General features: G+C 36.9%; 1 protein-coding gene across 10 annotated transcripts in view; it reads right to left on the bottom strand.

Annotated features, from left to right (window-relative positions):
• LOC132565629 (myoneurin-like) overlaps positions 1-23978 on the bottom strand; it is a 72522-nt gene that overhangs the window by 36104 nt on the left and 12440 nt on the right. Inside the window, exon 5 of one of the 10 annotated variants that reach the window (XR_009554929.1) lies at positions 877-2287. The exons of 4 other annotated variants lie outside the window; for them this stretch is intronic. Coding sequence is in view for 5 of the 6 variants with exons in the window: in XM_060230290.1 (XP_060086273.1) it covers positions 10187-11139 (953 nt within the window). In the remaining variant the exon portion in view is untranslated. Of the gene's footprint in view, positions 1-613; positions 2288-2585; positions 4958-6464; positions 8268-8289; positions 11140-18435; positions 20094-23978 lie in introns of those variants that run through there. 5 more of the 10 variants (XM_060230294.1, XM_060230297.1, XM_060230296.1 and 2 more) reach the window with 5 other exon arrangements.

Genomic DNA, 23978 nt, shown 5'->3' with positions numbered 1-23978 from the left:
AACATTAGCAGGTGTGGTCAGTGTGCAACTACATCGAAAGTCTGGCAAAAACATTGGCAGGTGTGGTCAGCATATATCTACATTGAAAGTCTGGCAAAAACATTAGCAGGTGTGGTCAGTGTGCAACTACATCGAAAGTCTGGCAAAAACATTAGCAGGTGTGGTCAGTGTGAACCACATCGTAAGTCTGGCAAAAACATTAGCAGGTGTGGTCAGTGTGCAACTACATCGAAAGTCTGGCAAAAACATTGGCAGGTGTGGTCAGTGTGCAACTACATCGAAAGTCTGGCAAAAACATTGTCAGGTGTGGTCAGTATACATCTACATCAAAGGTCTGGCAAAAACATTAGCAGGTGTGGTCAGTGTGCAATTACATCGAAAGTCTGGCAAAACCCTCAGTAGATGTGATTAGTGTGTATCTACGAATTCAGCCTGGCAAAAAAATCTCATGGATGTGATAAGGGTGCATCTCCATTGACAAAAACATTGGCAGGTCTGATCTGTGTGCGTTAAGTCTGGCAGGTGTTCTGGTGTTCTATAGGCAAATTAGAAGACAGTTTTGACTTCAATTTAGTTTTTTTGTTGGAGACCAAAAAAGAAGAAACAAAAAAAATCATTTTACAACCTGGAATTTTTAATTCTTTGGATTGCCTAAATATTCACAACTTGTTAAAAACTGTCTTGAACATCAAGAGCATTGTGTGGTTTACAAGAAAAGAAGGGAGGAGGAAACCCTGGTTATTGTTGGTGTATTACAGGAAAATATCCAACCTCTTCACATGTCATCAAGGAAGACATTACAGAACATTCATCAATAAGTTTTAATCTTCTACATGTTTATAGTAGTTTCAAATATCATAACAGATTCAGCCATACTCTTTTGTTCAGCCCTGGTTATGCGGACCACCACAGACTGCAGCATACTCTTGTTCAGCTCTGGTCATACAGATCACCACAGTCCGCAGCATACTTTTGTTCAGCCCTGGTCATACAAATCACCATTGACCGCACCATACTCTTGTTCAGTCCTGGTCAAATGGATCAACATAGACCGCAGCATACTCTTGTTCAGTCCTGGTCATACGGACCACCACAGATTGCAGCATGCTTTTGTTCAGTCCTGGTCATACAGACCACCACAGATTGCAGCATGCTTTTGTTCAGTCCTGGTCACACAGATCACCATAAAATAATTGACAATGTTTCTGTTCCTACACATCAACCAATATTCTACCCATGTAAGGCTAGAAATATCAATATAAGGCAACAATTAATCAGTGAATCCAAGTAAGGCTTTTGATATGGAATATTTGTACATGTATACATGTTTTACAACAATTTTCTTTGAAAATGTTCAGAAATCAAAATAATTCTTCTGTAGGAAAGCCAGTTACTTTATTAGGCAAGACACATGCTCTTCATGTAAAAAAAAGGATGGAACTAATTGGTAAAAAAACACTATTTCTTTTTAGCATCACTCCACCAGGTATTGTATATTGTACATTTTGTCTTTATCAAACAAGTTCTTCTTCATCAGTTGCACACAAAAGGAATTTCTTTCCAGAAACAAAGAAAAGGTCTAATTCAGAACAGCTAATTCAGTACTCATTTGAATACTTTTTGTGGGAAAAGCCAGCAACTCTAGTAGGTATTGTAACATCTCAAAATAAGGGTGTTCATTGATTTAGAGAATTTTGGTACGAGTCGAGCCTCGATTTAGGAATATTGACGCCACCATAATCTTTGTTGATAACAAGGAATTTGTGATACTGGTTGAAACAGTCACGACTGCCCTTACACAATGGTATGTCACACACATCACATTTATAGTACGAGTAGGCATACCATCCTGATTTTGTCTTTTTCTTGTTGATCTGACAAAAGACACAAGGTTTATATTTCTTGTCAATGGTGTACACCAGCTTATGATCACTATAAGGACCAGTGTTGTGAGATTCACCATGACCTTGACCTTCACCTTGCTGCTGTAACCAAGCTCCCTGTTGTCCAGGCTGTAGATTGGGAGCACTAGGTTCAGATACACTTCCTGTCAATAAAGCTGTCTGGTGTCCCGACAGGGAACCATGAATCATAGCTGAGACTAGCTGACTTTGAGACAGACCATGTTTACTATATCCAGGACCTTTCAAAAAGGATCCCAAACCAGGCAGGGCCTTGGTAGAGCCTAATGACGACCCTTGGTGGGCCGTACCCTTAAAAGGAACTGCATCCTGCCTCATCGCATTAGATAACCATTGAGCTTTACTGCCAGCAGATGTTTGTGGGTCTGAAAGCAAAAAAGAATGCTTTTGTTACAACTCAAAAGTCTGTACCAAAGGATATGTAACATACCACAATTCACTAGATCTTCTTGAAATCTCTCTAAGACTGAGGGTGGTTTTTAAAATAATTCAATCTTTACTTCTCAACTTCTAAAGACACTTCTTGTAAAATTGACAGTAGTAATTCAATGCACACATGGATGCCATTCAGAAGCAGTTCTCTTCAAACCTGCAGTGTAAGGACAAAGAGGATTGAGTGGTTATAGAGCTCTACTTGTAAACAATGGAAGATGATAGTCCTGATAAGCGTGGGGTCCAAATACAGCAGGTTTCATATTTTCCTTCAAACTTTATATAGGTGTGTTGATATTAATAAAGACAACAGACGATTATTGATTTCACTGCAACCGTTTTTATTTTTAATAGAAATCATAACATTTCAATATTCAGATACTGAATTTCAACATTTTTACAAATATTTACAAACCTACAAATGTCACAATATGTTGTAACGGCGATGTTTGGTTTATCTAAATATCACACTGAAAAAGAGAGAACTCAAATGCACTCTACTGCAGGATTTAATGCATATTATTCATTGCTTCCTTTAGACTAAATGACATTTCCCTACATATCTGTCTGCAATAAAACAAACAGCCTTAAGGGCCTGAACCCCAAACCTACATTACAGTCTCAAAACAAGATGGCATGATACCGAGATTTTATCCTGTTACCTTTCATGTTCACTTCAAACATCAAACCACTTCTAAACAATACACATGTTGCAGGCTAAGATACCTAGGTATCATGATCTCTCTTTCTTACTGAGATGATGTTTAAGGATTTCAGCACAATTGATCCTTGTGGTCTTGAAAATGGGTCAAGGTCATTCAATTTAGCAAAATGAGTACCCTTTCATCTTAGCATGGTACAGGCCCAATATTATGAGCTAGGGCCTCTTGGTTTTTGAGAAGTGGTTGTCTATTAATGATGGATTGACAATGAACACAGCATCATGGCATAAATTCACTTGTTCTTTGGGAAGATGAGCTATAAAAACCAGTATGGTATACAGAATAAATACCACACTTTAGAATAATTATTTTTAATGCCATTTCTGTTTGTTTGTAACTTTAAATATCAATTCAAGATCAATATAAAATTTAGAACCTATAGTAAAACTATGCCACATTGGAACACAATGCAGCGTAGTAATTGGAGGTGACTTTACTCCAAGATTTACAGATCAATGTAAGGACGGCTCAAACCTACATCTTTTATTTTTAGAATAGAAGTTCTTAAATTCTCACAGCCAGTAGGAGATACTCCCATGACTACACTGCCATCTTTATAAGACAAATGACCAATGTGAAGCTTACTAGCACTTAAAAAAATGAAGTATATAAGATGGTAAGGAATCATCTATCTTTTTCTGCTGTACCGTAATTCCATGAAAACTTTCACTTTGCTTTCCGCGTAAAACATTGATGAAAGGATAAGCAATACTTTTTATCTTGCTTCTAACATGATGTACCAGTTATTGATTATAATAGGCAAAGAAATTGAGGGTTGTTTTAATAAGAATATTCTACAAATATTTATTAATTTACAGAAATTGAGGGTTGTTTTGACAAGAATATCCTACAAATATTTATGGCTAGGTAACTTTATATACAAAATACCAATCAAGGCAATGATACCAGAAATGCTTCATCAATGAGGTTAATCAAATACCTCAAAGACATCAGTCTCTACACACAACTTTATGGAACTTTCATATGTCATGAGCCCCTAAACTGTATTGAAAAGTAACCTTTACTCCAGTATGAGGAGAAAACCTGCACCATACTTCATGAAACTAGGTTTTACACTCTAGAAACACTTCAATGACATCAGACTTTTACAAACCTAAGTGACAACAGACTTTCACCTGTCTTAGGAAGAATCTTGCACTATACTTACATGAAGAATTCAGGATTTAGACTTTTTTGGGGAGAAAACTCCTATAGAACTTTAATGAAATCAGTTTCAAGGTGGAATGTGTGTATAAAACTTCACACTAAAAGAGGACAAAACATTCACACTTTCATTGCAGACTCTACGGAATGGCCATTAGCCTGTATGGGAAGGAAAATTCAACTGCAGTTCACTTGTATCCATAGTAGACATATACTGATGGTACTGATGGAAACAGTCCCGCTTACTACGACATAGAGGTACATCACACACCTCACATTTGTAATAAGAGTAAATATACCACCCTTTAGGGCTTTTCACCTTGTTAAGTACACACACCACACATGGCTTGTACTTCTTGTCTGCTATATACACAAGCTTGTGCTGTCCATAATCATGTTGACCTCTATATGCAGAGGAAAGGCCTTGACTTATATTCAAGTTGGGGTCAGGTAAAACTATATTTTCATGGTGTCGAAGCATGGAGTCAGACATAACTGTTGGGACTGTTGTCATATTTGAACTTTGACCTTGAAACCTTGTTTGTGAAATGTCAGAACTTTGACTTTGTAATCGTCCTTGTGAATTTTGCTTTGGAATTATGAATGACTGTAATAGTTCAGGAGGGAGGCCAAAAGTTTCAGAAATCAGTGGACGTTTGCCAGAGGTAACTTGTCTTATGAATCTTGGCATGTTACTGCTATCACTAGGCTCTGGATCTGAAAGAATAAAAATGTATCTATTACCATGCGAGAAACCTTACACACGAAAGAATCTAAAAATAATAATTGGAAGATGTGAAGGTCACGCTTACAACATACACATAGGAATTCAAAACTCAAAGCTACGATTATAAAGGATATATTAATATGCAAATTTGTTCAAGGTCAAAGTTTGTTGTTCTCCGTCGATAACAGGTAAATAACATGTCAGATTTAACACATCACTAGGAGCCTAGATCCAGGTATGGTAGACATCATTTTAAATCTATACAATAAATACAATATTCCCTCTCCCCGCCATAGTATGCACCAAGAATCAGTCTAACTGCTCATCTTCAAACTACCATTAATATCTGTTTTGAAAACTGTCCGGGTGTCTGTCCCTCTTCGGCAGGCATTAAGGAAATTCTGTGTTAAGTTTAGATCAGATTCACAAGGTCAGTAAAATGAGTTGTGATTTTAACCCGAATAGCACAGAAAGTATACAATGAATGTCAGACACAATGCCAGTAAAATGATTAACAGAGCAAATACACAGGTGATAAGTAGTTCCTGCTTTATAGAGGAACCAGTCTGATCAAAACCTGGTATAGAATGGAGGACAACTACTATTGTCATATACAATATAAAGTTTAATCTGCTTACTGAATGGTCAAAACTCCTTTCATAGGTCTAAATAAATTGTGATGTTACCCTGAAACAGACAGAATCTGGGTTTGTAAGGTGAATACAGTTGTCCAAATCCCTGTCTGGCATCTACAGGAAAATAGAGCGATCCAGAAGTCTGGCAATCAGAAACAAGGATTGCTGCCTTCCAAAACAACTGCTGGTATTATCTACGTCAATAAGTTTAAGTTTCCAAAACAACTGCTGGTATTATCTACGTCAATAATTTTAAGCTTCCAAAACAACTGCTGGTATTATCTACGTCAATAATTTTAAGTTTCCAAAACAACTGCTGGTATTATCTACGTCAATAATTTTAAGTTTCCAAAACAACTGCTGGTATTATCTACGTCAATAATTTTAAGCTTCCAAAACAACTGCTGGTATTATCTACGTCAATAATTTTAAGTTTCCAAAACAACTGCTGGTATTATCTACGTCAATAATTTTAAGCTTCCAAAACAACTGCTGGTATTATCTACGTCAATAATTTTAAGCTTCCAAAACAACTGCTGGTATTATCTACGTCAATAATTTTAAGCTTCCAAAACAACTGCTGGTATTATCTACGTCAATAATTTTCCAAATACATGATTATTTTTAATGAATGTTCCTGAATAGTAGGTGATAATGAATTATTTCCCTTTTTTCCAAACTTGTTCAGCTATGCTATAAATATTCACTTTATGTGAACTTCCTAATGGCATGTTCGTATCTGTTAAAGCAGTGTGTCTGTAACTAGCTGTTAGAGAGCCCATCCTATGACAACTTTCTGTTGGAGAGTCTGTCACATGACCACTGTGTTTAAACACAGGAGAGAAAAACAACAACATTGATGTTTAACATTATTTATAACTTTATTTTTATCGTATTGAATTTTATAAGAAAATTAACAATTGAGATATTTACAGTTTGTTGTTTTAACATCACAGGTTAAATTCTGTACAGGGCCTTGTACATTTAAACATATTAGCTCACCTGTATTTTTTTATTTTTACAACACTATTCAGTCTCCTCACAGGTTAATTTCTGTACAGGGCCTTGTACATTTAAACATATAAGCTCACCTGTATTTTTTAATTTTTACAACACTATTCAGTCTCCTCACAGGTTAAATTCTGTACAGGGCCTTGTATATTTAAACATTAGCTCACCTGTATTTTTTTATTTTTACAACACTCTTCAGTCTCTAGTACTTTCTCTTCACATTGATCTTTAGAACTACATGTAATTTTCAATTATTGGTTCCCTACATTAATTCAGGCAGCATATTCTACATCTATTACACATTCAACTTTTATTATTTCGGCATTTCACATTCTATACTCTCTAAACCAACCCAACTTTTTCCTTACCTCTTCACACTTCATACTTTCGACACATATCATTAAACATGCCATATAATATCATTTTGAATATAATATCAGCCTGCTTTCTAGACAGATAAGATAAACACCCTTTGTACTTTCTGAACACATTAGAAGCATTCTCTCTAAACATATCAGACATTACTCTCTCTAAACACATTAGAAACATTCTCTCTAAACATATCAGACATTACTCTCTAAATGTATCAGACATTACACTCGAAACACAGTAGATATAACAACTCTTCCCTCCAAACATATTGTACTCTCCATTTTTCTTATTATCTACAATTTTGTACTGTTTTTATACATCTGTACATAAATTTACAACCTGTCCTGGACTGACATTTCAATTATGAATGTCTTGATTATCTCCTGTCACAAGCCTGTAGATCAGTAGAGCATGCAAGACATGGAGCGATGTTAATTTAATTATGCACCAAACATTGCCAAAATCAGAGGCAGTACAAAAACACCCTAATCAACTGTTTACAATTATGATAGCTGTGTTCTTGCATTCCAATTTTATGTGGAAAATTAACAACCAATAAATATTAAGATATTCTGAAAATGTCACTTTTAGGAAGTTTTGTCTCTTGACAACTGATAACTTGGTAAAACCATGCTAAATATTGTTGTCTTTATCCCATTGTTCTCAGGGGAAAAAAGCTAAGATGAAGAATTAGTGTCAGCATCTTGCAATGAAAATCTACCCTCCTCCTCTTCAACTAGTATCTTATTGTGATATGCTCTCAGATGATAGACATATCGTGACTTTTTCCAGAAAGTTTTACCGCACATTTGACAGTCAAACCTCTCGTCAGACTCTTGGTGAAACTTAGTGTGCTCATAGAACCCCATACGCGAGGCGAAACTACGATCACACAGATTGCATTTGAAGGCACCAGAGTGACCAGCAACATGATGTTTCAATTCATATGCATCCAGAAATTTTTTCTGGCAGATGTCACACTTTAGTTTTGCATCGTCATTATGGATGCGACAGTGCCTCTGGAAGTTATATAGTCTAGTAGTTCTGAAGTCACAGCCTGGTTCTGGACATACATGCTCTTTCCGGTTCATCAAACGCCCATACGTGCCCCTCCTGGGCCCACGGGCACGTCTTTTGACAATACCTGTGTTTCCCTCATACAAGCCAATATCAGAACTGAATGTCTGTTGGAGATCGAGCATGTCGTCCACCTCCTCAAGGGTTGATGGCTGGTAAGCAGACACTACTGAGTCAGGGTCAAGCTTCAGGTCCATCCCAGGTACTAGAAGGATAAAACAGAACCAAGTCCTCAACTGTGATTGGACTAGACACATCACATGACCCATTATCATATGGCCAATAAAAGTTCATCCTCTAGCACACTGTAACGGTGCAATGAGGCACAGTGATGGGAGCTTACTTGGATTTGTTGGCCTTTCTGATATGGCTTGATCTCCATCAACAGTAATCTAAGCTTTGTGCGAATATGTTTCATAATATGTAATATCTATAGTTGAGTTCTGCTGAATCGTTCTGACTTAATTTCCAGTGGTTAATACACAAAATCTTACCATTTATCAATCATTTCAAAAGAAGGAAGCCATGTGGTACGTTCTTTCAGTACATACTTTGACCCTATCTAACAGAAATAGAAAGTGCCAGAGATCTATAACAAAGCATGAAATTAAAAACAAAATGTAAGGAAGTTACAGACAGAATGACACAATAGTAAATAATAAATGTCCCTTCCAGTATTATGAAAGTAGAATAAATATGACCACAGAAAAAATTTGAATTCCAGGAATTCTGCAAGAACAAATAGGTTTGTCTTGTAGTTTCATGATGACCTTGTAAATGGCTAACTTGTTAGATTTGTTGAGCATTTAGTTACCAATTCATAATTTATCCCTGTAAATTGTCTCCTGTAAATTTCATCTGTAACTATACTCTTCTTTCACACACAACTCTATACAACATTCCCTGTTCAACTCAATATCCTCTCAATATAACATAATGATGTATGGACTATATTACTGATCCTCTGGTTTTAATACTTCCATAAAAGTTTACAACACTGAAACTTTAAAAATTGTCTTTGGAAACTAAAAAATCAAAAGAAAGTCAAGACAAACTCTATGATATGAATTTTGTACATCTATCTCACAATAAGCCCTGCCAAAACCAACCACTATTTCAAATAAGCCCATTCTAAGCCCTTTCACAAACAAATATTATTTCCAATATGTTCCCTCTAAGCCCATTCACAAACAAATGTTATTTCCAATAAACCCATCCTAAGCCCTTTCACAAACAAATATTTTTTCGAATAAGCCCACCCTAAGCCTTTTCACAAATATTTTTTTCAAATGAACCAACCCTAAGCCCTTTCACAAAAAATATTTCAAATGAGCTCACCCTAAGCCCTTTCACAAACAAATATTATTTAAAACGAGCCCACGCTATGACTTTCAATTTTGTTTACGATGTGATTTTCAGCCAGAAACTTTATGGTGACTTCCAAACAAGACACAGTTTATTTCTAATAACCAATATAAAGTATTTTGTACACCATTTCTGTTCAAATTAAGTAGTGTGTTATACAGTACCTTTCATATATATTTACATATCAGCACTTTATTTTATTGATCATGTATCTAGTAAAACACATCCAACATTTCTTTGTTTGGATCCGGAATCAATATTGGACCATGCTGTCAATATTTCTTATCAAACTCTATTTATAGACAGTACAATATTATTTCTGAAAATCCAAACTATCAAAAAAATATATATATACTGAAGAGATCAAACCCAAAGGTAAACTCTGTTGTTTAATGTCTAAAGGCTAGGTTACAAGTAAAGTAAGTAGGACAGAAAACACCTCCACCATCAAGTTACAATTTGTACACAAGTCTTCACCTGCCATGACAAGCAATAACCCAGACAAAGATCTCCATTTGTATTGCATATAAAAAGCTATTTCATATCTTCCATATCCAAGGCAATCGCTTGCTATTGGATTATGTATACAATCACAATACTCACACAAATGTTAATGTGTTTTTCGAGTTAGTGAATACATATCTGCATATGAATTAAGTTTGTTCATTTATCAATGTTCACGCTAATGAGATGTTAGCAGTGTGTGTCATTTCTGGTTTAGGATGAGAAACATTTAAATCACAAAATGTAGCACTATTTCTAGCCTTCCTCTGTCCTGTCATGCATAAAGCTTCGAGTTGGGAATACTACACTTCCGTAGGCATAGGAAGCATTTCCAGTCACATGATCTGAACTGCCAGTCACCTGAGCAGTGCTTTCTGACACATGATCTGTATCGGAAGTCTCCTGACTGGAAATAATGATGTCTTGTCCAGAATCTGCAGCCATGTTATCAGAATTTTCTGTCACCATATCAGGACTCGGTGCCATATGACTAGAACTTGGCATCGCATGACCAGTACTTGCTGTCACAGGACCCGAGTTTGCAGTTACATGTGCGGACATTGTGAGGGCAAGAGGTTCCTCAAAGTCAGGTCTGCTGTGACCAGTTGACATTGTACTGTCAACAGATGAGGAAGGTAACTGGTGGTATTCTCTTTTTGGAGAAGTAGGACAAACCAGAACATGAGAATTATTTGGATGTGTCGAGGAGACATTTTGATTAGTAGACGACAAATTTGATTGTGACAATGAGGCGACATGGTGTGACAAGGCATACTTGGAGTATGGTGCAGTGTTACTTAAAACTGACGAGGAGACATTAGCCTGAGACATGGTGACACCACTATGAGGCTTGACGATGAACTGCTTCAGGTTCACATTTGAACCGACGCCCGTCTGAGACTCGTTCGCCTCATTGACACCGCCGAAGATGAGATCATGGTAGAGTTTAAAACATCCCCTCTCCCTCTTACACAGCGCCACATCACACGCCTCACACTTGCAGCGACTGTACACCAACCAGCCTGACTTGGTCTTAGTTTTATTTAGCTGACAGTAAACACAAAGCTTTCTATTGATGGGGCCAGTGATAGGAATGAGTTTGTGGATGGCAAGTCTAGTGGGCAGGGTACCCACATGACTCGAACTTCTCCAAGAAGGTGAGGCCGGGAAAGGAGAGCCTGATACTGAGGAGGCTACCCAGGGATCTTCTGAAAGGATAAAGAAACAACACCAATTACAAACACGACAACAAAAAGGGTTAAGAGGCCACAAATAAAAAGATGGCTTACGAATTCTGTTTAGCTATCACACCAAATTCACTGCATCACTCCATACAAGTTCACTATCTTAACCTGTAGGAGTTTATACAAGGGGGGAAGAATATCTACCTATCACAGACAGGGCCATGCCTATAAAGCTCTAACAGCACCGAAGACTAGGGTCATTCAAATGGGTACTTAAATAGCTGTGGGTTTGTGTATTGACTAGCCTCTGATTTGTATGCAAGAAGCTGGCGATGGAAAGTCTCAAAACAGTTCCTCTCTCGGTTGTTACACAGAGGGATGGAACAATGGCTACATTTGTAGTAAGTGTTGACACGCCAACCAGACTTTGTCTTAGTTTTATTCCTCAGACACAGAAAGCACTTGGTGTATTTGTTGTTCTCGTTCTTGACAGGGATGTGTTGGGTGAGGTCGCCTGTCAGAGGCGGGAAGAGTTCTACACTTGAAGATTGGGAGAAAGGAGGATGGAACAGGCCAGACTTGGTGTCTGAAAGGATAAAGAAACCACGCTTTAGATATATAGCCCGAACTTAGTACTAAAAATCTTAAGCATGGTCCCAATCAACACATATCCCAACATGCTGCTGTAAAGTAGTATGCAGTTTACAGAAGCCTTATAGTTGCTGTGATAAACAGGTCTATCAATTTGATATATTAGGGATAGATCCATGTTCTTGCTTTGTCAATATTCCTTCCCTTAATTTAGTAACTGTACAATGATATTAACTATCAACTTGTGTCCTTGGTGGAGGTAGATAAACACCAATACATTCAATGAAAGCTATTATTTTACCAAGTTGGATGATATCATAATGTTGCATACTCAAGTGTGTCATTTGAAAGAATTTTTACAAAGTCTTGCAGGAGAACTAAAATTACAAGAGGAGAGGAAAAAAAAAAAAAAAAAAAGAAAGAAAAAACTAATAATCAACTGTTCATAAATTCATGGTGTATTTTTATCTAAATTTAAGTATTTGTGAAAACCAAGGAGTTGAATAATAACATTATTACACATCTATCTATATTCCTTCTTCTAAATTTATAATTTTCATTGTGCAATTGTTAAAGATGATTGTTATTCTTTTCCATTTGGTATATTATTTAATCTCTACTTGAGAAAATGTGAGTTAATGCTGGTTACCTCCCCTGCAAATGTCAGCTGATGAATTTTGGGGTTTTTCACTTCACATAGATAATAAGTCATAACCTGTTCTTTATAATGGCTGTATCTGTATTGGAACTGTTTCTTTTCATTAAGTGTTGAATTTGCACAAAAAGTTTAAAAATAATGTCAAACATTAGTACACCCCTTATTTTCTCCCTATTGTCAAAACAGCACGATGAAGTTCAGCTGCGTGAAAGATTCCAGGTGTACCTCTCTCTAAACACAATTCTCACTTATCTGCAACTTAAAAGTCTCAATCTCTGTACAAAGGTCTGTGCCAAACTTCTAAACGAACTGTTGTAATAAAGAATAATAGTCAATGGCAAGCATGCATATTCATTGCTTCATTAAAATGTTGTGGAACAGGTCGAAACAGTTTCTGTCCTTGCCGATACAGAGTGGCACATTACACTGTTCACACTTATAGTAAGTGTTCACACGCCACCCTGATTTTGTCTTCACTTTATTTCTGAGACAGAAGAAGCATGTGGTGTACTTGTTCCCATGGTTACGAACAGCCCTGTGATGTGACATGTGCATGGTGGAAGGGAAAAGAGGAGGCATCGTGGGAAATGGGACGGAATCACCTCGCTCTGAAAGGAAAAAGAAATTTTGATGTAGAATGTGAAAGCCCAGTGAACCTAGAACTTATTTGAGAAAATTCAGTTAAAAGACTATGCCTGTAAAAGGGTTGGGTTTTTTTGTGTATTGATACGGCTTGAAATAAAATTTAAGCAATTGTAATCCGAAACATAGTTGTAGGTACAAACACCTGTAACATGGTATGTCTGGTGAAGGTACAAACATTTGTAACATGGTATGTCTGGTGATGTACAAACATTTGTAACATGGTATGTCTGGTGAATGTACAAACATTTGTAACATGGTATGTCTGGTGAATGTACAAACATTTGTAACATGGTATATGCCTGGTGTCAAAGTACAAACAATGTTATTGTGTTAATGTTTGGTATACATCTGAAGGTATGTATCTTTATAGACTTGTCAGTTTTTATGTTACTGTTCCCTCTCAGTTACACAATATGCAGTGATAAAGAGATGACCGTGTGAATGTGAAACTATTAACATCAAATCAATATTATTCCTTACCTATATCATTATAAGCAATAACTATAAAATTTCTGTAGAAAAAAGGAGTTAGCTCCCTTTACATATTTGTGAATGCCATGACAACTCATTGTGTAATTTAACCTTCTAAAGGAATTTTATGTAAAGATGACACAGTCAGTTTGTATGATAATACATCATCAATGTTTAATGACAGTGAAGGCTTGTGGTGTGAAGCTGCATTGCACAACAACAGTGTATCTCCTCAGTTATGTAATTTTGTTTACAATAACAAACATAAAAACTGTTCTATTTGTGATGAAAATTTATTTTAAGTATTGGGATAGTGGAAAGGTTGGTTAAATATTAAAATAACAGTGTTATAGAGGTTGGCACAGGATCCTACCGACAACACTTCTAGTCATCATGATACATGATACATGATACAGTGCAGTACACTATTATCAGGTTATGTAAACACCAGTCTAGCCATTAAATAGAATACCATCACTACAAGGTAAAGTCATCTAGTCCCTGGTAGTTTCCTTTTTATTTCATGTTATTACTGTTTTTACTGGTTTTATATCAAGTGTTCCAGAATGAAATCCCTTTAATGCCTTTAAACGGGTGAAAACAATTTCCTGTTTCAGAGAACATGTGAATAGACAGTTTACCCCCTGAAGGGCCTCAGACTTTCAAGTTATCATATGGAGATAATTGTCCTTGAGGTATCAAAATAGAGAACTCCATTTGGATGGTCTCCAAATTTCAAGTTATCAATACAGGTTTTTATATATGGAAACACTATAATTATGTAAACATCTTTTCTGATACGTGTAGCAGTTACATAACCACTTCTAAATAATTCTTATATTTTACACTCCATACATCAAACATAACTAAACACACGATTGAGCAGAGATCTTATTTATTTAGGAATGAGAGAAGAAAATCCTACAGCTGCTGTTTTGAAGTTCCCCATTGGATGCCTCTTGTCATGTAAGCTGTTTATCATGGCAAACATGACAAGCCTAGTGGTTTGCCTGGGCTGTGTATGACTCAGACAGGCTTCTTTACCAGGCTGCTAGGTCACACAACAGTCAGATTGGGGCTCCAACAGCAATTGATAGCTTTATAGCATCAATCAAAATGTCTAAAGTGATGGTTTTCTCATATTTTAATATAAATTTCTAAAACCAAAATTTCATAAATAGAAATTAAATTGTTCATGTCAACACATAACAGTGTACATGTATGCACAGAATACCTTACAATGTTCTGAATTAATTATTATGTACATAATATTTAAGCTGACAAAGCTTTTCACCTTTTGAGCTCTGCTTTATCACAAGACTCCTGTTAGTGATAACTGAAATCCCTTGTTATAAACCTTCTATTACATTGGTTCCCTGAGGATATTTATATGTGCCACTCCTTACAAAAAGCACCAACACCATATAAGTCTAGTCACAGTTTTATTTTACAACATCAGTAGGCCAGCTAGCAGTACATAACCATAAACACAAATTCTGCATTTTCCTATAAGGTTAGAAATATTGAGTAACATATACATATTGTGTTTTCATATAGACATTACAGGTTGTTGTTAGAGAATTCATAGATTGGAACTGACTTCAACTGATAATGGAGAGTTATAAAAAATTCTCTTTCGTATATATCATCTAGTTTACACATTTATATCATAAATTATTCAGATACAAATGCAAGGATGAAAAAAAACTTGTAAACCATAAAATATACACTTGTTGCTCATCCCCACTTCATCTGAAATGCGCCAGGCTTCACAAGAATTATGAATTTATATATAATGTGAACAACCTCACAGATCTGAACCCGGTAGCAGTTATGTGAACCATGTTACTCATCTGAACCAGACAGCAGTTATGTGAACCACGTTACTCATCTGAACCAGTTATGTGAACCACATTACTCATCTGAATCATATAGCAGTTATGTGAACCACATTACTCATCTGAACCAGTTATGTGAACCATGTTACTCATCTGAACCAGACAGCAGTTATGTGAACCACATTACTCATCTGAACCAGTTATGTGAACCACGTCACTCATCTTAATCATATAGCAGTTATGTGAACCATATTACTCATCTGAACCAGTTATGTGAACCACATTACTCATCTGAACCAGACAGCAGTTATGTGAACCACATTACTCATCTGAACCAGTTATGTGAACCACATTACTCATCTGAACCAGACAGCAGTTATGTGAACCACATTACTCATCTGAACCAGTTATGTGAACCACGTCACTCATCTGAATCATATAGTAGTTATGTGAACCACATTACTCATCTGAACCAGATGGCAATTGTCTGAACCACTTGTCAATCATATTGTACCTGGATATTCCAGTAACCAGACTATATGATTCATTTGAACCATCTAGTGTCAATGTCAACAATGAAATGCCAGACTTTTAAAAACTGTTGATCAAATATTTGAAATAGGTAGCTTTGATATGTATCAAATGCTATGTATCTAGACTCTTTAGTTGACAAGAACCATCCTGGCTAACCTAATAATAGAAACTGCTGGCAAGTACATATACCATACAATCTTTGAAAAGTTTGCCTTTTCCCGAACTACCCAAATATCTCCGAATCATTTACTTTGTATCTGAAGCAGTGTTGTTTTAACGAACTATCCTGTATCCGTTTATGTACAGTCTGGTAGGTATCTGGATCACACAGCCCTTTCTGTATATATCCAGTAACATGTCAATGCTTAGTAATAAGCCCAACCATTTATACTGCTGTAATCTTTGTCTTGTAAAAATCAACTGTCCTAACTCTAGGTCAGAGATATGTGACAGTCCCCTGCTTACTGTATCACCCCAAATAGGTGTTCCTAACTAGATAGTGTGGGACAATAATCTGCTTTCGGCTATGTTGTCAATATTCACAAGTATGGAAATGGTGGATTTGCTAAGACTTGAGTTCTGTCATCGTCCGAGAGATTATGGAACTTTACGAAACAGGCACGAGGGCCGGTACACAAAGCAACATTACACATAGCACATTTGTCTGAGGTATACACCCGCCACCCTCTCTTAGTTTTTACGTTATTGAAGCGACACACAACACACACTTTTGAGGGCCTGGTCTTAGTGGGGATATGCCTGTTAACCTGCGAGTCAACTATACGTTCCAAATCTAGAGATAGGGGAGACGTGACCGACATGCTCAGTGATTGGTTAGCACGCATTGTTAGGGCATCCATCGGTCCTGAAACAACAAAATAAACGCACTCAGTTTTTTTCTTGATATTTTTTATTTTTTATTCTCGTCTTCAAGAAACTATTAATACATTATGTACCAAGTCATGCATATAATACAATACGTTTTTTTTGCCTCTGGTGAAGGATAGGAGTTAAGGTAATCTTGTATGTACAGCAATTTCAGATATTGGTAATCAATTAATTTATTCACTATATTGATATGAAATAAATTGTGCCTACAAAGTTATGAAGATCTTTTAACGTAATTCTTTTTCTCTTTTTTTTTTTCTCTCTTTCTCACTCTTTGCATTAAGATGTCATATGCTAACAATTTTGAAGAAAGATGAATAAATATTTTCAGGATTTGAGAAAAGATATCTGGACTCTTGATTTAACTGTCTGCACAGTACTGAATCAAAATTATTACATTTTCTGCAAGGATATAAACAACCGTTTTTACACAACTACTTTGCCTTGCAACCACTTTATTTTTCTACACCTTCACAGTTGATGAAGGTAATTTGTGGTATCACATACATTTTCCTCCAGTGAAAGGAGACAGAAGGCAATGGCAGGGTCAAAGTTGTTCATGACAAAGTCAAAGTTGCAGACGACAAGTGAATGAAGCCATTTTGTGATGAGCTTTGCCAGACACAAAATATTCAATTTAAATTTAATGATATTTTGGTTTTTCATCCTCAATGGAGGGATACATGTGACTCGAGAGGATGATAGGCCCTATGTTGGGAACAGCAGCACTCTCTTGGTTCAGGAAGGGTTCACAAAGAGACTTATGGAAGGTACCAAAACAGTCCCTTTCCCCAATACACAGAGGGACGACACAGGCAGAACAGTGGAAGCGAGAGTACACCTTCCAGCCCTTCCTGGTCTTCACTTTGCCAGCCTGACACATCACACACAGTCGTGGCTTATTCTCTACATTTCTATCTATTCTATGCCCCAGCCCCTCCAGGTGCTTGGTAATATTGGACTTAAAGGGACTTAAGCTGCCAAAGGTTGCTGAGGATCCACACACAGATCTAAGGGGGCCAGGGTCTGAAAGATAAAACAGAATGGCCAAAATCATCTCTCCTGTTCCAGAAACCTTCAATACTTAAAACTAAACCTTCAGTATTAGCTAATTCTTTAATGACCTGATCTAAAAGCCTACATTATTAGATATCAAACTTTTAGTGTATTCCAATATATAGTCAAACTAGGCCAGTATCTGGATATCTCTGGTTATCCCTGGAGGTGGTCCAAGGTGCTATACATGTAATCTTTGTTGCAAGCTCTGAAAAAATTTCTTATGGGCCATGCAGGATTATCTGAGATATGTAGGAGCAGGCCTAGAGAATTATCAGAGGTAAAATCAGTAATAGATTAAGAGTATGTTTGTGATAATCTTAGGATAAGGTACAGGTTCTGTGAGTTCATCTAAAGTTATCTTTAGACTACAGCTTGTGAAGGATTATTTGGACATGATCTTATGACAAAACTCTGAACAAAATATCTGAAGATTATCTTAGGACAAATCCTTACAACATCATCAGGAGAGTAAACCCGCAGTAGGCCTTCTTATTGATATCAAACACTCTTAGGTATCTAAGGTTCTGAGACAAGTATTGATAGATTCTCTGTTATAAATAGTTATTGCAGAACTCACTAAAACGGTGTCCGTCTCGTACACAACTGTTGATTACAACATACAACACAAGTGAAAGCTTTACAACAAATAAAACAATTTTATTTCATGAAATAAATCACAGAATGACAGGTGTAGGAAGAATGTGGCATATAAAAGACAGAGCGTGATGAAAACCTTGTTAGAGAACACAGAAAGGTCTTTTTATTGTATCACATTACAGGTAAATTCTTGGTACTTCAAAAGAAATATGTGATATTGGTTAGGGACTTTAGGTACTTTGGTGAGGACATATGGTGTTAGCGTTCAAACTTACACTAAAGTTTGTATAGGGATGAAATATGTTTCATTTCTGGTGTTGAAACTCACACCAAGGACACAAGATGGCATTAATGCCACACAGGCATTACAACAGTTGTTTAACCAGTATTAAGTATAAACAGAAATGATCTTACTGTGTAAAAAATCTTATATTGTACCATGTGTAGATGGTCAGTGACAATCTGATGTCATATTACACAGTGGTACATAGCATGTATAGTTTAATAGGCGTGACAGATTCCGTCACAATTCACTGCCGTACCGCATGAAGTAACAGGTATATATCAATGTGAGTGATAGAGTATAAAACAGTCTCGTTCCGACGTCGTGTTACACAGCGGTACCTCACACCCTTCACATTTGTACCAGGTATAAACCCACCATCCTGACTTAGTTTTTATGTTATTTAATTGGCAATAAACACACAGCTTCTTTTGGCCTTCTAAGTGCACCAGACGGTGTTGTAGATCCCCCTGGTGGCTAGGGTCCACCATCAGTGTGCCCTTGCTACTAGTCCTCGCCTCTAAAACATGACCTTGAGGAGGGTGACCTTGTGGAAATCGACTTTGAGCTATGACCATTTGTCTTTGGGGTGCCACTTGCAGCACACTTGGTACGGACATTCGAGCCATCGTTGTTAGGTGGCCTGATAAATTTAATAAGGATTTTGAATGGCTGTAAGGGTTTGAGGCTGGTTCTGAAAAGGATAAAAGGACATTTGATTACCCTCCTATCACTGTAGCAGCAATATCTATAATGTAATTAACACGCCACGTCGTGTAAAATCCTTGTATCTAGTTGTCTACTCTGTCTGCATTGTAAACATTTTGTCCTAAAAAGGTAGAAGTTGAAGTGCTTTGTGAGAATTCTACCTTTGCATCATTATTTGTAATGCTTTGTACAAGCACAGGATCAGGGACCGAGGTTCGAGTCTCAATGAGCGGAGAAGCTTGGCCAACCTTTGAACCCTCAACATTGGAACCCCCGTACATCAAGTTGTGGTAAAGCATGAAGCAGTCCCGTTCTGACGTGGTGTTGCATAAAGGCACTTCACAACCATCACACTTGTAACGGGTATAGATCCACCACCCAGATTTGGTTTTGATCTTATTAAACTGACAGTACACACATAACTTCCTGAGACCCTGAAGATGAGCAAGTCTATGGTGATGACCTCCTAGATACAAAGACCCTGTTCTTTGCTGATTAACACCAAAGTTTGGGCTTTCTTTACCCTGCTCTTTACTACTGTACACCTGACCATGGAACTCTGGGACTGACATGCAAGCAAGCTTTGCTAGGTGACCTGAAATATTCCCCTGGCCTAGAATTTGTGATTGTCTGGAAGGACATGGTGCAAAGTTTTTTGAAAGGCTCTGAAAGCTTTGCATTTGGCTGTGGGATACTGATGCCGAGTCTGAAAGGATAAAAGGATTTGGAATTATCCAAACAGTATAAAACTCATCCTTTATCTAGCCATTAAAAACACCTACATGCACCTAACATTTTAAAGAATGTACTGTGAGGAATCAGAGGTTGGTTGGTCATTGCTTTTTTGTTCATGAAATAATTCTTTGTGATACATCTGAAAGCAGGCCCTTGTTCCTTTACACAATGCCACATCACATGTCTGACACATGAATCGACAATACACAATGTAGCCAGACTTGGACCGCACACGATGAGATGCACAGTAAACACACTTTTTCAGTTTGTATCCTTGAGAAGTTATCTGTGTGTGAATGACACCTTTAGGATCTAATATGGTCGGGTTCTCCCCACTCTTGAGCAGGCCCAGGTGCTCATTTGACCCATAGGAGCCATGATCATCAAATGGCCCCAAAAATGAGTCAAGGGATCGTTTTGGACTCAGAACACCATGAGGCACTGAAAGGGAGAAAGAGAAAAGTTAGGACAGAGACCATGAGTACCTGGTACAGTTAATACTTGTACCCTATAATCTTATCACTAAATCACAAGGGTAAAATACACACAGACCAACACAAACACGAGGGGAGAAAAGAAGATTAATGTTATCTAAACAAATGTCTTTTGTATCACTGACCACTACATCGGACCATGTCCTGAAATAAGTTGGTGATAATAGTGGTAACACTCCCGCTGACCCCGGCACAGGGGTACACCACATGCCTCACACATGTAATAGGATTTCACCACCCATCCTGACCTCGTTTTGACCTTCTTCAACTGACAGTACACACACGCTTTCAGTTGACGCCCTGGTCTTGTTACTAGCCTATGTCCAGGAATTTCTGATTGGAATGTTGCATGTGTTCCATAGTCCTTAACTATGCAAGAAGGAACACTTTCAGAATGACTGGTTGATTGAGATTGTATGAAGCCTTCTGATTGGCTACTTTGATAGTGTGCTGTACTTTCTGATTGGCTTATGTAGGCAATGTTTTCTTGAGGAACTGGCGTTCCTGAAAGGACAAAGAAACCAGGATTACCCAATTATCAAAAAAAAAAAAAATAAATAAAAAAATAAAAAAAACTTTTTGATATATTTAATCACATTGTTTTGATCTTCAAGGATACTAACAAATTAATAAAAAAACTTTATATTGGTGCTAGTTCCACACAGCAAGGTGTTTGGAAATCAAGTTATTTTCTTCTCAGTTGTACAATTTTCAACTGAAGCATTAAAAAAAACATTAATACACGTGTCATATAGATGATTTTGAACTCAGGACATCAGATTATTTTCATAAAGTATCCATTAATCTTTTTTTAATTAATCTGGTTTCTATATACTGACAGCCATCAGAATCAGCCATACATATCCAGGAACCAGGAATAGTTCTTATACAGACAGCCAGTGTTCAGTCAACAACTTGGATCCAGAAATGGTTCTTAATTTAAAATCCATTGTTACTGATGGAAAAGTCAATATGGCTTGGCAACCATTCTTTCCTCTCCTTGTATCAACTGATGAAACTATTTTAGCAAATCACATTTGAAATTTTTCAATTTCAAAAATTTTATTTTGGTTCTATGTTGCCCAATCCAAAGTCCATGCTTTGCATTTTGAAAGTCTCCTGCACAAAGTCTACTTCTACTTGTGATGAGAACTTCCTTAGGAGAAATTTGTACAGATTTTTGGGGGAGTCTACAAGGTGTTGGTGCTCCTGCACTAAGTCATGATATCGCTCGTAGCAATTAGTCTCCCCACGACAAAGGGGCACTCCACATGCATCACACTTGTAGTAGGACTTCCTAGCCCAGCCTAACCTGGTTTTATTTTTACTTATAGTACAGTAAGCACAAGCCCGGTTCTTCCCTCCAATATGTATGAGGCGATGGTCAACACCTTGTATTTGTATCTGGTCTTGCCACTCTGGCAGATTAGTCGCCATGGACATGTTGGTACCAATCCCTAGCAAGCTTGTTGTCATATTAGCCATGGAATTGTTACCCGACAGGCTAGTTGCCATGGTAACTGAAGAGGGCTTACCCTGCGGGAAGGTTACACTACTGCCCCCTGCAATTATAAAGAAAGGCTCGGTTACTAGTGTCACTTCCTGTCAACTGTACCTGGAATTTCATTTGCTATATATGTCAAACAAAACGAGATCTGCTGAAGAAATATGGGTCAGCAGCGCAGTTTTGACATTTGTAATTTGTAAATATTTCACAACATTTCCATATAGGGTATGAAAACAAACATTCAATGATGGTGTGACACTAATATTGGTAGCCTTTCTTCATAAAAAAAAAAAAAAAAAATAGCATGCCACTATATAGGTCTCGAAATAAGATAAATATAACTTAAAATTTATTTTAATACAACAATAAAATTCCCACAAACAATATGCATGATTATAAATAAGACATTTGAAAATATGTGCATAAACATAATGTGTTATAACCACTGTGCATGTCTAAATCTTTTTGTTGGGCATCTCGAGGTAAAAATTCTGATATGATCAGACATTATACATGTTTACAGGATATGTAACACAAACTCTTAAAGTGCTTAAGAAATACTGTTATTTACAAATGAACTTGAGCAAAAATTTCCTCAACTGCATTGTTTTGATTTGTTTCTACAAAATAAAGATATAACGGAGTTGTGCTTTTTACCTCACACCTCATATTACTTTATTTGAAGACACAAAAAATCCATGTTGATAAATCAAAACCGGTTACGAACGACTTTGACAATCAGTATCATTATCAAATATATAAACTACCAATATATATTTTTCAGAAATAACCTGACATACTACAAATCACCTTATCAATAGTCGTAGTCCCAATTAAATATTTTCTTACTTTCAAAATAACCTTGCTGACCACACAAAATTGTATCATGACATCAACAAGCCCAATTTCATGATATTTGAAAAAACATCCTGGTGATTAGCCATTTTGGAACCGAGTAATATCTAGACATCAAAGTATCTGTGTTGATCGTCCACAACAATTACTACATCTTCTGGCGCACCAAAAACCACGAGGAGGAAAATCTCCAACAGAATCTGAATTTCCAAATTTGATTTTCAATAGATGATCTGTTATAGCACTTATTTATTAAGTTCACAGTGAAAAATAAAAACTGCCAGATTTTCTGATGGACAGATCACCAAAATGATAGTGGGGGATCTGCTGTCTTAAAGGAAAATTTAGCAGGTTTTGGCATAGAAGCTTTGATAGCTTTCTGCATCATCCGAGGTGACATGTTGTCATGTTCCCTGCGCAGTTCATGGTATCTCTGGTAGCACTGTTTACTTTTACCCCGACATAGTGGTACATCACAAGTTTCACACTTATAGTAAGATTTTATTGCCCAGCCTGACTTAGTTTTAATGTTATGCATCTGACAAAATGCACAAGCCTTCTTGTTGCCTTCGATGTGTATCATAGCATGACCCTCGATGTGGACCTCAGGTCCCTCCCCAATCTCGGGGGTAATGTCTGGAGCTTCATATTGCCAATTGCTTGTGTACATACCAGTGTCAGGTCCTGAAAGGGATAAAGAAAGGCTGTGTTACCAAGTCCAGTTACCATGTACCAATGCTTTTACATACTTTCTCAGTTCAAGTAAAAGTTCACATTTTTTAAGTAAAAATGATTTGTTAGATATACATGCCTTTCTTTATCCACATCAAGACGGACAGCACTGTACAACAAAGCTGCATCATAAAGTTTCAAAAAAAAATTCTTCTTGAAGTTGAAGATATTCCTGAGATCTGCATTAACTACTTAAAAACCTGATTCGGTATGATTCCATTATTCCAGCGTTTTCATCATCACGACTTAATTTTCTCAACATATCCAT

The sequence above is a fragment of the Ylistrum balloti genome, unplaced genomic scaffold (genome assembly GCF_031769215.1).
Source record: "Ylistrum balloti isolate Yb309-2 unplaced genomic scaffold, AGI_CSIRO_Ybal_v1 Utg369730, whole genome shotgun sequence".
NCBI lineage: Eukaryota > Metazoa > Mollusca > Bivalvia > Pectinida > Pectinidae > Ylistrum > Ylistrum balloti.
This window is presented reverse-complemented; position numbering and strand designations above follow the sequence as displayed.